At 49.3% G+C, this 12377-nt stretch overlaps 1 protein-coding gene across 7 annotated transcripts in view; it reads right to left on the bottom strand.

The window, feature by feature from the left end:
- Wscd1 (WSC domain containing 1) overlaps positions 1-12377 on the bottom strand; it is a 39757-nt gene that overhangs the window by 4205 nt on the left and 23175 nt on the right. For all 7 annotated transcript variants that reach the window (XR_003949388.1, XM_006532929.4, NM_001357960.1 and 4 more), the window contains 2 exons: positions 2028-2187; positions 1012-1176 (listed from right to left, as the gene is read on the bottom strand). Coding sequence is in view for 6 of the 7 variants with exons in the window: in XM_006532929.4 (XP_006532992.1) it covers positions 1012-1176; positions 2028-2187 (325 nt within the window). In the remaining variant the exon portion in view is untranslated. The remainder of the gene's footprint in view (positions 1-1011; positions 1177-2027; positions 2188-12377) is intronic.

Genomic DNA, 12377 nt, shown 5'->3' with positions numbered 1-12377 from the left:
ATTCTGCCAAATTTAGATGCCACTTGACTTGTCTGAGGGTCTTCCTTCTCGAGCAGCATGCAGACTTGGGCCATTTAAGTTAATTTACTCAGTATAACGAGGCCTCTTATTTCTCTAAGGGAAAGATTAGAAAACATACAGTTCTTGCCCATTTCTGGACCAATTTAAATAACTGCTTTTTTATTTTTTTTAAATGATGATGAGCTACCCCTTTGCCTAGAAAAAAAAAGAATGAACAGATTAATGTTCACTCTTAATGACTAGGGGGTTATGGGAAAATTCTAGCGTTCCAAGGAGGGCTGGTGTTGTGGATAGTCCTGGTGCTGCTTGTATTTTGATGCTAGTTCCACTTTCCCAGGAGGAGCTTTGGACGAGGTGGAAATCTCATACACAGGTGGAAGTCATGCACACAGGTGACTTCTTGCGAACCTTCTCCCCACCTTGACTTGTAAACTAAAGGCTAGAGCTGGTGATTGGGCAGGGGGAGGGAAGGTGGAGCTGAAAAGTTTGGGGGAGAAGGAGGAGAGGAGAGAAGAGAGGACAGTAGGAGGAGGAAGGAAGACGGAGGAAGAACAGGACGATCCAGATTCCACGTGGCTTTAACTAGTCACAGGTAACTATGAATATCTTATATAGGACGGATAATTACAGGACAATTTGTCTTACCTAGGTGGGCAATTTATGTCATTATCAATTGGCTCTGAAATTATTGTGTGGGCATCTTGTGAATTGAGAGTTTACTGATATAAATCTTACTTATACATTACAAGCCTCTAGAGTTTTGATTCTACTGGGTTACTGGGATTTGGGGCGGCTGACCATAGGGGGTGGATGGCTGGGGATGTGAGCAGAATCTGCATCAAGAGAACCCCCGAGATGGGCGGTCTCTGCTTGGTGCTAGTCATGGAGGCAGCGGGGTCACCAGGCCGGAGAGTAGCCAGCCATATCACAGGCTGGCTTGTGGGAGGGGTACGGCTTATCCCCACCCCCGCCACGGCAAGCCTGGCTTACCCTTGTTGTACAGGGTTCCGTCGAAGTAGTAGCTTCCCGTGTAGAAGCCAGTGGCGTGCTCGATCAGGTGCCTTGCCCATGTGTTCCCAGCTCCAGGGAAGCTCGACAGAGCCACAAACACCTTAGACTTGTCGGGCAGGAACTTCCTGTCTGTGCACCGGGTGTCTGAAAGTCCACAAGTCACCATGAAGTCCCCAGCACTGTGATCTCAGATCCATTGTTGGAGTCCTCTGGACAGGGACTGGTGATTAAGGGACCTGCCACCTACGCCTCGTTCGAAGGATCAGTGGCTGGTGATGTGATAAGGCCTCCCACCCCTGATGGCTGGGAATCGGGTGCTCTAGAGATCCCTGCCCCACTCTGTCTCTCTGGGATAGCCAAAACCTCTTGACAGAACACTGAGGACTCCAGATTCTGCTAGGGGAGGTGGACAGGGCTGTGTGCTGAGTAATTTGAGTCCCACAACTGTGCTTATGTTCCTTCCCCAGAGCTGCTGGCAGAAATGCTGGAGTATGATCCCTGAAGACACTGAAAAACAGTGGGAATGCTTCTCCTGAATGCCCCTCCCTATGAGGCAGCCATCCCCATCAGTCCCTAGACCTCGCCATCAGAACTTAGTCCTCCCTACCAGTCCTTAGTCCTCTCCATCAGTCCCTAAGACCAGCACAGGCAATGTGATGACACTCACCTCAGGGGGAGTGCCAGCACATGGAGGCTTCTGAGATCTAAGTATTCTTTTTGTGGCTCTGAGTCTTAACCCTTGCATTATCCCACTGAGCCTCCCTCTCTCTGCTCTTCCTCTCTGCCTCTTATGCTACCATTACCAAAGGCTTATATTTCCCAAAAGAGCCTGGTCTCACCCTACCTTCTTTCTCTCTCTCTCCCTACTCAGAGACTGGAAACTCTATATACCCTATACCCTGTGGTTGCACAGTCAGGCATACCTTTCCTTTCTAGCCTTAGAAGCTCAATGGCCCTGTATCAGTGGCACAGTCCAGGAAGTAGTCAGAGCTCACCTTGCACGGGTGTCTGGTAGACCTCACAGTAGCCAGGTAGCCCTTGTGTCTCTGGGGCCTGACTGCACAGTGCTCCATCCACAGCATCCCGCAGGCTGAACTGGGGGGTAGGGTAGGCACAATAGCAATCCCAGCCTCGGAGGATGGCCAGAGGAAACTCCTGTGGAGAAGGAGAGGAGGAGTGTAAGGTGAAGAAGTGGCCTGTGCCTGTAGCTCAGGTGTGAGCTAGACGTGTGGAGGCGCTGCCACTCATACAGGGTCAGCAGGGATGACCACCAGGCTCTGTGTTCAAACCAGGGATAGTCAGAGCAGTGAGAGGTGACTTCTACCCTACAGGAGCTCAGAGTGGATGGTGACAAGCTGAGAGTCACCACATTGCACGAGACATACCATGGGAGGAGAGGTGAACAAACTCCAGAAAACTGAGCAGGTCCTAGAACTGTGTCCAGGGCGTGGCTTGGTATCTGACAGGAGTGGGAGGCTGGGTGAGGCTATCAGGGAAGAGAGAGATTTGCATGCGTGAGAATATCAGGGAAGAGATTCGCATGCACGTGCGAACTTGTGAGGACAGGAAGCCAGCTCTGCAGCCACAGGGCTCTGTGCCACACTGATAACAGACCTCGAGCTCCTTGGCTAGTGGTCCCACAGCCCAATGGGGGCAGATCCCTATAGTCTTTTTTCCAAAGATAGAAGAATAGAGGAAACACAAGTCTTTTTCCTTCCTGACATGCTCAGATGATGGGGCCTTTCTGAAAATGGGAAGCCTCCGCCAGGCAAAGGGACTGGAAATACCTCCTTTGGAGGCGCCAGCCATCTCTCAAGTGGGTTCTTGATCCTCTCTGGAGTGTCTGCATCATACAGCAGAGAGAACATTCTGAAGACCTGGATGTGAATTCTGGCTCCCTTGGTGTGCAACAATGGATAAGATGCTTAGCCACTCAGAAGCTCACCATAGATCAAGGGTAATGAAATGTAACGGGTAGTCTGATGGGTAGATGAGCTGGGCCCCAATGCTTCAGCATGGTACCAGTAGGTATTCCACATAGGAATGGGCCATTTTCGGCTTCCTTATCCAGTTGAGTGTTAACCACCGCTTATTAAAAACAAAACAAAACAAACAAACAAACAAACAAAAAACCGCACCCACTTCCCTCACACATGTCTGTGAGCACCCACTATGTGCCAGGAGGTAGGTGGGACACTCAGCCCCACCCCCTCGTATCCCAAGGGGAGTGGCAGGCCTCTTAGGCACCGAGCCTGCATTAACAGAGGGAGGCAGTGGGTGGGTGTAGGATGGTGTTTGCTGAGAAGGGAGTCGGCGCTGCACAAACCTTTTTATTTTTTGCCCACAGCAAGAAATCTCATAAATAAATAAGGAAAATCAATAGCGTTTTCCGTGCGTGGCTTGGTAAAGCCGAGGAGCTGTGCGCTCTGTGTTAGACAAGAGATAGTGTTGCAGCCAGGGGAGGTGAAGCAGAGCCTAGGGGATACAGCCAAGAAGCAGCACTGATTGCTGACCCTCCACTCAGAGTAGACCCTCTCCTCTGAACCCAGCAACCCCTGACCCCCACCCTCACCCTTCTTCATACCAGAATGGCACTGTGCTCGCTGGCATAAGGGGGCCGACAGATCCAATCATGTCTCTTATGTAGATTCCACACTGCTTTATAGATAAGCCCCTTTGGTGTCCTGACTCTCATCACAACTCAGCCAGCTTTTCTGAAAGCAAGCTTCCCTGTGGGTGTAGCCCCTGAAGTTTCCACCGCCCTCCCCCACCCTGAGCACATCAGCATCCTGCCTTGTCCCTCAGTAGTACCTTCATCCCAGCAGGGACTCCCAGGACCCCTGTTGCCCCTTAGAAGCACACAGTAGTGTGGTGGTGTCCAGCTCCTTCCAGCACACATAGGCTGTGAGGGTGGAGTTTCAGTGGGAGTCTCCTTATAGAGTTCATTAAAATGAAGCCATTAGGTTGGGATGGCCCTTCACTGTGGAGGGTGTCCTCACAGGCCAAAGCCCAGGAAAGACAAAAATCTAAAAACAAGCATCTAAGGATCGTAGGAGACGCAGGACAGTGAGAGGGGCTTTAGGAGAAACCAAGGCTGTGGGTACCACCACCTTGTGGTTCCAGCTCTAGAGTCCAGAGCTAGGTTAAGGTTAATACGTGCTGTTTAATCTGCCTGGCCAGTGGTGCTGATTCAGCAGCCTGAATCAGCTAAGACTATTCCTCAGCTATTGAGTCAGGTTCCCACCTCAGGGCCACTGCACCTGCTATCCCAACTGCCTGGAATGTCCCACCTCATACACCCTCTCTCACTTTCTCCCAGCCACCATCTCAGGGAGGACTTCTCTGTGTACCCCTTTACAAACTGCAGCCCCCTCCCACCTTCTTCCTCGCTGTGCATGGGTTCCTGGTGAGACACTCTCACCCCCAAGTGCACAGCTTGGTCAGCCTTGACAGACAGACCTGGAGACAGACAGCATTTCCACCCACTTCAAGGTTCTACCGTCCTTTCTCCAACATCTTTCTCTCCCTCAACTTAAGCTTTCCATTACCAGAGATCAGCGGTATCTATTCTAGAGCGCCGTATAAATAGAATCACCGGGTGCGTGATTTTGCGAGCCTGGCTTCTTTCATTCAGAAAACCATTTGTCTAGTCTGTCCTCGTTGCTTTACATGTCGGGAGCTCATTTCTTCTCCCTAGATCATAAAATTCCACATGTGGATGGACTGTGTGTTGACCGACTCACTCTTTGATGGCCGTCTGAGCCATTTCTCGATTTTAGCCTCTGTGAATTAAGCTGCTTTGAGACATCTAAGGATGAAGATCTCATGTGAATGCATCTGCCCTTCCTGCCTTGTTCCTCACCCATGTGCGTACCACCACACAGCATATTGCATACTTTACTTCTTTACCTGGCTTGTTGTCTGCCCCATTCGTGACAATGTAAACAGGGAAGGGATTTCTGTGTCCTGTGTGTGGCAATATCCTTGGGGTCTAAAACAGTATCTAGTGTGTGGCAGGAGTTTTAGTAAAAGTGTTTTATATATGAACAAATGAATGAATGAACATCCTTTTTAGATTCCACCAGCATTGAAAGCTCTTGGCAACTAACCATGCTGTACTTCTTCAGAGGGTATGAGGGAGGAGAAAGCAGCTATATCAGAGCAAGCCCTCCCAAGCCCAGGACCCTGCTATCTGAGATTCCTGCTGAAGCTAGCAGTCTCTCTAGCCTAAGTGTTCTGCTGAGGCCCATGGGCTTCGGGGCCTCCTCAGTGACACTGGTGCTGCGGTTCACTTCCATTGTCATATCCCAGGGCTGCCCATCTCATATGCCCATCGCTGCCCCCACCAGTGACCCGAACCTTTCTGCTTCCCTGAGTGGATTAAACTGTCAACTTTCCGAGTGTTTGCAGAGCAACGGGAGAGCTGCAGACAGTAATGCAGTTTTATTTACAACATAACCGCCTCGGCGACATCACTGGATTCTGAAAACACAGAACAATTTTCAGCCCCGTGGGATTTCGAGGACACGATTTCCATAAAAATTAAATATTGATGAATCTTATCTTTCTGCCAACTTCCCAGCTCTACCATGCCCCTGCCCCCACTCCAACCTTCAATGAGAGAAAAAGACGGAGGGATGGTGTGTGTGTGTGTGTGTGTGTGTGTAGGGAATTGAAAAAAACCCAGGCAGAAAAAGTAAGCAGAAAAGCCAGAGCTGTGTGGGGCTGCTGGAGTCAAGCCGAGTAGGGAGAGCCAGCTAGGCCTGCATCCTGGGACACAGGATGATTCTGCACATGAACTAAGGTATCTGGGATGGGGACTCAGTAGGAGTGTGCACCAGGCAAGGATCAGGTCTTGAGACAGAACAGAGCTCTGTAGCTTGCCTGGAGCCATGAGCAAAGGCCTGGTCTCTGGCTGTAGAAATCTTCATTCACAAGAATGGGGTCTAAGGGCTGAAGTGATCTCTAGGTGCCTTTCAGAGAGTACTTAACATCTGTAGTTTTGGGGGTATAGGTACAGCTTAAAGAACAGTGCCAGAGGCTTCACCTGCAAGACCTCCAGCACCTTCTCAGTGCAAAGCCCTTTCCAAACATCCAACCTCAAGATGCTGGCGGCTCACACTGAACTCCCTCCTATGCACACAGATAAGTCTAAGCATGATGGCTTGGGGGAAGTCAGAGTGTCCCCAGGGGGCCTGCGGGTATCACTAGTATGGCATGGCTTTGGGAAAGCTTTGAGTCCATGGGAGATAGACAAATTAGACCAACTCCCAGAGAATACCTTCCATGAAAGTCAAACACCATCAAAGAGAGAGCTGGTGAAGATCCATTCAACCACCAGGAGCCTGGTATCCATCGACCAAGGCAAGATCTGGCTTCTCTTGAGTCAGTTTCTTAAATGTCCCACCATCTAAGGAGCCAGGTTAGGCAGAGTTATCACCATTGTCACAATCACTGTCTGCATAATGAGTTACTCAAGAGGCACTGCAAACATAAATCGCGACATCACTGGATCCGTGTCATCTTTGAGTAGGCATTCTCACCCCAATCCATACAAAAGGTGGGGGATTTGAGTGACAGGACCAGCCAGCATCACAAATGAGGATGTAGCCAGTAGGGCCTAAGACTCAAATGATCACAAGTTCAAGTCCTTCTCTGGACCAACTTGAGAAGGACAGAGCACAATTGAGAAACATACCAAGAGTCTTCCATGCATGCACCAATCACAAATCCTCAGCTCCCTTGTTAGCATAGTTCCAGGGAACAATTGTGAATGTGCTCATACATAAGAAAAGAAAAGAAAAAATACAAAAAAAATATAAGGAGGCGGGTCTAAGATGGAGCCATCCATAAAGTGCTTGCCTGGCAAGCATGAAGATGTGAGTTCCAGAACCCACATTTCAAAAGGGCAAATGGGGTGGTGCACACTTGCTATTCTAGACTTGGGGAGGGAGAGTCAGGTTGATCCCTGGCTGGGGCTTGCAGGCCAGCAAACTTAGCCTACTTAGCAAGTTCCAGGCTCGTGAGAGACCCCATCTTAATAAACCCAAGGTAGACGGCTCCTGGGGGATGATACCAAGGTTGTTCACTGGCTTCCAGGTCACGTGTGCACACGTGAGCTCCTGTGTGTGTTTGTGTGTGTGTAAGTGCATGCACACACACTCATATATACAAGACAAAAGACAGGAGAGAATGGAGGGAGGGAGGGAGGGAGGGAGGGAGGGGAAAGAAAGAGGGATGCAGAGAGAGGAGAGGGGAAAGGAAGGGGGAGGGAGGGGAATGAAAGCCACACAGCCACAAAAATCACAGCACAGTGACAGAAATGCATAGGCCACAGTAAAGAGAAGATGAACGTAAGATGCAACGGCCCAATGTTTACATTAGAAAACAAAGTGCTTGCATATACAACTAGAATAATATCTAAAGACTGCATTATGGGGGGAGTGGGTGGGTAGGGGAGTGGGGGTGGGTGGGTATGGGGGACTTTTGGTATAGCATTGGAAATGTAAATGAGCTAAATACCTAATAAAAATGGAAAAAAAAGACTGCGTTATGTTTTTAGCTGGTTTTTTTCTGATGCAATAGTTATAAATACGATTTATTTGTATTTTTCACACCTTCAACTTTTCTGTAACAGATACCCTTTTACCTTTGCAACCCCCTTAAACAATGAGTGTTTTAAAATCACATACCTGGTTCAACATCACAGGTTTTGCCTAGACTTTTAGATGACTCTGCTTTGTGCAGTGCTAGGGATGGAACCAGGGTCTTATACACACTAAGCAAGGGATCTCTAAGTGAGTCACATCCTTGGACCTTGCTCCTTTGAGATTACTGTATCATCCAGGCGAGTATTAAACTCACAATCAACTGGCCCCTGTGCCTCTTGAGTGCTCAGATTGCAGATGTGTCTCACCCTGTCTAGCCTAAAGCACCATTCCCAAGCTGCTCCTGGCAAGTACGTATGCAACCCAGCAAAAGAAACTCCTTTTCTATCAAGGCTCACAGATCCCAGACTCCCACAGATGCTACTAGTGACAAAGACCAGAGTGCTGCACAGTTACTGGGGGTCTCCCTGGGGCAGACCCTTCCCAGCTACTGAGACGCAGGGGAATTTAGTCAGAGCAGGTAAACTGGGTGGAAACAGGTGCAGGGTCATGTCTGCCTTTCCAGTTTCCCAGGCATTACGACTTGGGGACAGCCACAGCTTAATAACCTGCTGCAGACGGTGTCAGACTTCATTGCTTCCCATTTTAGAATTCTCACTCCCACTATAGTCTCTGCTCTTGCACACAAATATCAGTCTTCAAATTAATCACCCTAGACGGAACCAGCGCACAGCAAGTTATCTAACCTCTCCCACCCCGGCTGCTTCCCACCTTTTATGGAATGACGGAGGCATCAGGATTCTGTAAAGGAGCAGGCTTCCTTCTGTCCAACAGGGATATCACAAATTACACAAGACCACCTTGCAGGGCTTTAAAAATGCACTACCTGGGAAGGGTGGAGAGATGGCTGAGTAGCTTAGAGCCCTTGCTGTTGTTCCAGAGGTCCCAAGTTCAGTTCCCAGCATCCACAGTGTGTGGCTCACAACTGTCTGTTATGTACAGTAGGGGATCTGATGCCCTCTTCTGGCTTCTGTGGGCACTCACTCATTGCACACAGCTAACTCATACACACATAATTTTTAAAAATATATTACTTTTTTTTTCATGGTGTAGCCACTGGTAAGGAGCCCACGCTACCATAAACAATCCCTTGCTCAGGACCCTGAAAAGAACCCTAATGAAATTCACTGGGTCATCAACATAAAGATGTGAGAGCAGAAGAGATGCTAGGTGACGAGAGAAAAGGGATCAACAGGAACAGGAGGGAAACAGGAGAAGGTGATGGGGTGCGTTTGATAAAAAATACACTATTTGTACCGGGAAAATGGGGGAATGAAATCCATTAGTATACATACTTAATGTATGCTAGTAAAAATGGATCATGAAGAGGCTGACTTTGCTCTCAAATGTTCTTCATCATTCAGTCATTTTCCGGAAGCGTCTTAAGTCCATGTTAGCTAACTACTACAAACTAGGGATCTTTATCTATGAAGCCATAAAAAAAAAAAAAAAAAACAAAACCAAAAAAAACCGCTTGATCGCTTGATCGGATCGGATTGCTCAGAAGTGGGGGCACTGCAGGGGGGACCTCGCTCCTCAACCTCCAAGCACCACCTCTCACAGCTACTACTCTCACACCCTCTGGCTTAGCTCTGCCCCGCTGAACAGTCTGCTGTGAGCTCCCCACCCCAACTCGCTCCCCCAAATGTCTGGACACATTTTCAACGTCTGTAACACAGTGCACTGTATGGTTCTGGTAGACCTTGTCCATTCTCACTGCGTGTGGCATCTGATCTTATTTTCTGGCCCAGCGAAGAGGTGATGAGGTTGATGCTGGACAGTCCTGCCGTGTCACTGCCACTGGACTGTCTAGGGAAAGAAGTACAGCCAAGTGTGCCACTGCTGCTGTACCACCGCCCTCTCACTCGAGAGAAGCTGGGATCCGACTCCCTGCAGCAGCCATGGTCAGGCCAATTTCCAGTGTCTTCCCTACCCAGGCCTTCATGCTGAAAGTGGGATTCAGTACCATGGGGAAGGCACTGCTGTACATTCAAGTTGGCTCTCCAGGGCTGTGGGTCTTAGCTCCAGAGATCTTGGTCAGTGTGTGAAGTTTGAGTTGTGACCCTTGAAGGGAAAGCTGCTGTTGGCACCCCATGGTTGGAAGCTTGGAGTCCTTGCTAAATGTCCTATCAGTGTTCCTGAAACAATGAAGTCTCCAAATCTCAAGATCCAAGGCCTTGGGTCCCATTATAGCACCATGGAAGAGAGAGACAAAGGAGACAGGCTGGCATCCCGGAGAGCAGAGGTGTACTCTGATACATCCATCGATGGTGTTTTACTGGCTCTGTTCTGGCCACGGCTGGAATCCCTTACTCAAGAGCTCTATCATAGGGTGACCACTGTGGCAGCTTTGCCAAGCATCTCTGAAGCTGACCCTGAAGAATGTTGCCTCGGAGGAGGATCTATGGATCCTGGTCAGATCAACTCTCCACGCACATAGAGTTCATCACGCCCCCAGGGGATTAGGCTGGTGTAGCAGCTCTCACCCCTCCTGCATCAGCTCCACTCGCCTCTCTGGTCCAAAACATCCTGTCTACAGACAGAGTGTCATGCTACTCCTAGCGCCTCACCACCTACAACACCAGCAGCAGCTTCCTGTTTCCTGTTCTGGAAAATTAAAAGCCAAACAAAACCATACAAAACAACTCACTGAACATGAAGGTAGACATCCAAGACTCTTTGTAACTTTTTCCCACACCGTCTTTCACACTGACTCCCAGATGCCTCTTCTCCCAATGGACTGTCCACTTCCCTCATCCATCTATCTGCTTACACTGCCCTAAGTGCTCCAGGTCCTTCCCAGAAGTTGTGCTCCTCCCCTTTAAGGAATCTCCATCTCCTTCAGCCGCTTGCCTCTCAGTCATGCACCTTAGCTCCCCACCAGCCATAAGCTCTCTCTACCTAGCCACGCACTGTGCCCCACTCATCGCTAGGCTCTGCTGGCACCCAGCACATGATTTTTACCGCTGTAAACACTCAGCCTATGCAATTTGGCCAAATCCTGCTAAATGTGGGTTGCTAAAAGCCATTTTCAACTTGAGCGCTGTTAAAGGTGACTCTACCACAGCTGCAAACCCCTGCAGCTCTCAACAATGAGACTCAAGGAAATGTCCCTTCCTGCTCTATCTGACCGGGGGCTGGGGGCAAGAGATGAGTGGACTGATTCCCACGGTTGATGCTCTGAGGACGTGGCCACGCCTGAGAACCGCAGGCACCTTTTCCATGTGGCTCTGATGAGCCATGCCTGCTGCAAACGCTAGAGCTAAGCCAGTAACTCGCCCTTGAGATGTATCTGCAGGGAAGTCAGACAAGGTGCTAAGGTGCAAAACGGCTTATGATACCGGGAGCCTGCGGGGATCTTCTGGCACACTCCACTGTAAAAGTGTAGCGATGTGGATTTGTGCCAGTAAATATGAAGGAGAGCTGAGAATAGCGAGGAGTTTCTCATCTTTAAATTATTGTCTGTAACCACCAGGCAGGGCTCTCTGGGCTGCCCACGGGGAGACACATCCAGAATACTGGAACATTTTCCTAGGACGCCCCCTCCCTAGAGGAGGAGAACCCTCCAAGAGTGGCTATGTCCCCTCCCACATCTCCGGAAGAGGTGTAAAGTTAGTACAACCTTTGCCAAGGGCAATCTGACAGCCAAGACTGAATAACAAAGCTACCTCCTGAACCCAGCATTGCCTGGGAGAGTGTTTTGTTTTTGCTTTTTGGGTTTTTTTTTTTTTTTTGGTTTTTTTTTTTTTTCCTTACAGATTCACTCATACAAAATGACCTAAACATAGTCTTTGCGGCACTGTTTGTAAAAGCAAAAGACTAGACACGATCTAAAACCTGAGCAGTAGGGGTTTGGTTAAATAAATTATAGGACATCTGTGAGACTGGGAAAGACTGGAGTTCACTTTCTACACCCATATGGAGTGATCTCTAAGGGATGGTGTGGTAGATCAGGGCCAGTTTGGAAGAGTGCAAGCACTGTGTGACCAGCAACCCTGGGGTTTGTAATAGACCAGTCTAGGTAGGATGCAACTGTTTGAATATTCAGTTTCTGGAAACAGGCGGTGGAAAGCCAGGGCAAAGAGCTGCCTCCCAGGGAGAAGGCTGGGTGGAAGAGAGGTAGGAGAGAGCCCACTTGCCTTGGCATCTCTTTCCTGTCTCCTACACAAACATGTTACTCAAACCTAACCCCGGGGTGTCCAAGCCCTCAGTCATGGCGACTGAACTTTCCCTTTTTCCAGTTCTTTTTGTCATCTCTCCCTCACCTTCTGTCGCAAGGAGAGGTTGCAGTGTGGAAAAGCACAGATGGAGGATTCAGGAGTTCTAGCTCTGCCTGTGTACAAGCTTATCCCTCTGCAAACCTGAGCTGCCTCCTGCAGCTACCAGGGAGCGCGAGGAGGTCCCTTGCTGAGAAGATTAAAGCAGATAGGCTTTGGAAAGCCCCTGGCCCCTCCAAAGCAGGCTCTGCTTTTCTCTGGCTCTAAACCAGTTACATTCTACATTTTGGAGGAAGCTGGGGTTAGGGATCCTCTGGGGGAATGGCTCAGAATTTCAGGTGCATTATTTCCTTCTAGCCACAGGCAGGGCTGGGCACTTGTGTGGGTGTCCTTATTCCCTCCCCCACTGAATTCTGTTCCCACCATGAATACGGAGAAGAGAAAGTGGTTTCCCAGGCTG

This window comes from Mus musculus, chromosome 11, assembly GCF_000001635.26.
Source record: "Mus musculus strain C57BL/6J chromosome 11, GRCm38.p6 C57BL/6J".
Lineage (NCBI taxonomy): Eukaryota > Metazoa > Chordata > Mammalia > Rodentia > Muridae > Mus > Mus musculus.
This window is presented reverse-complemented; position numbering and strand designations above follow the sequence as displayed.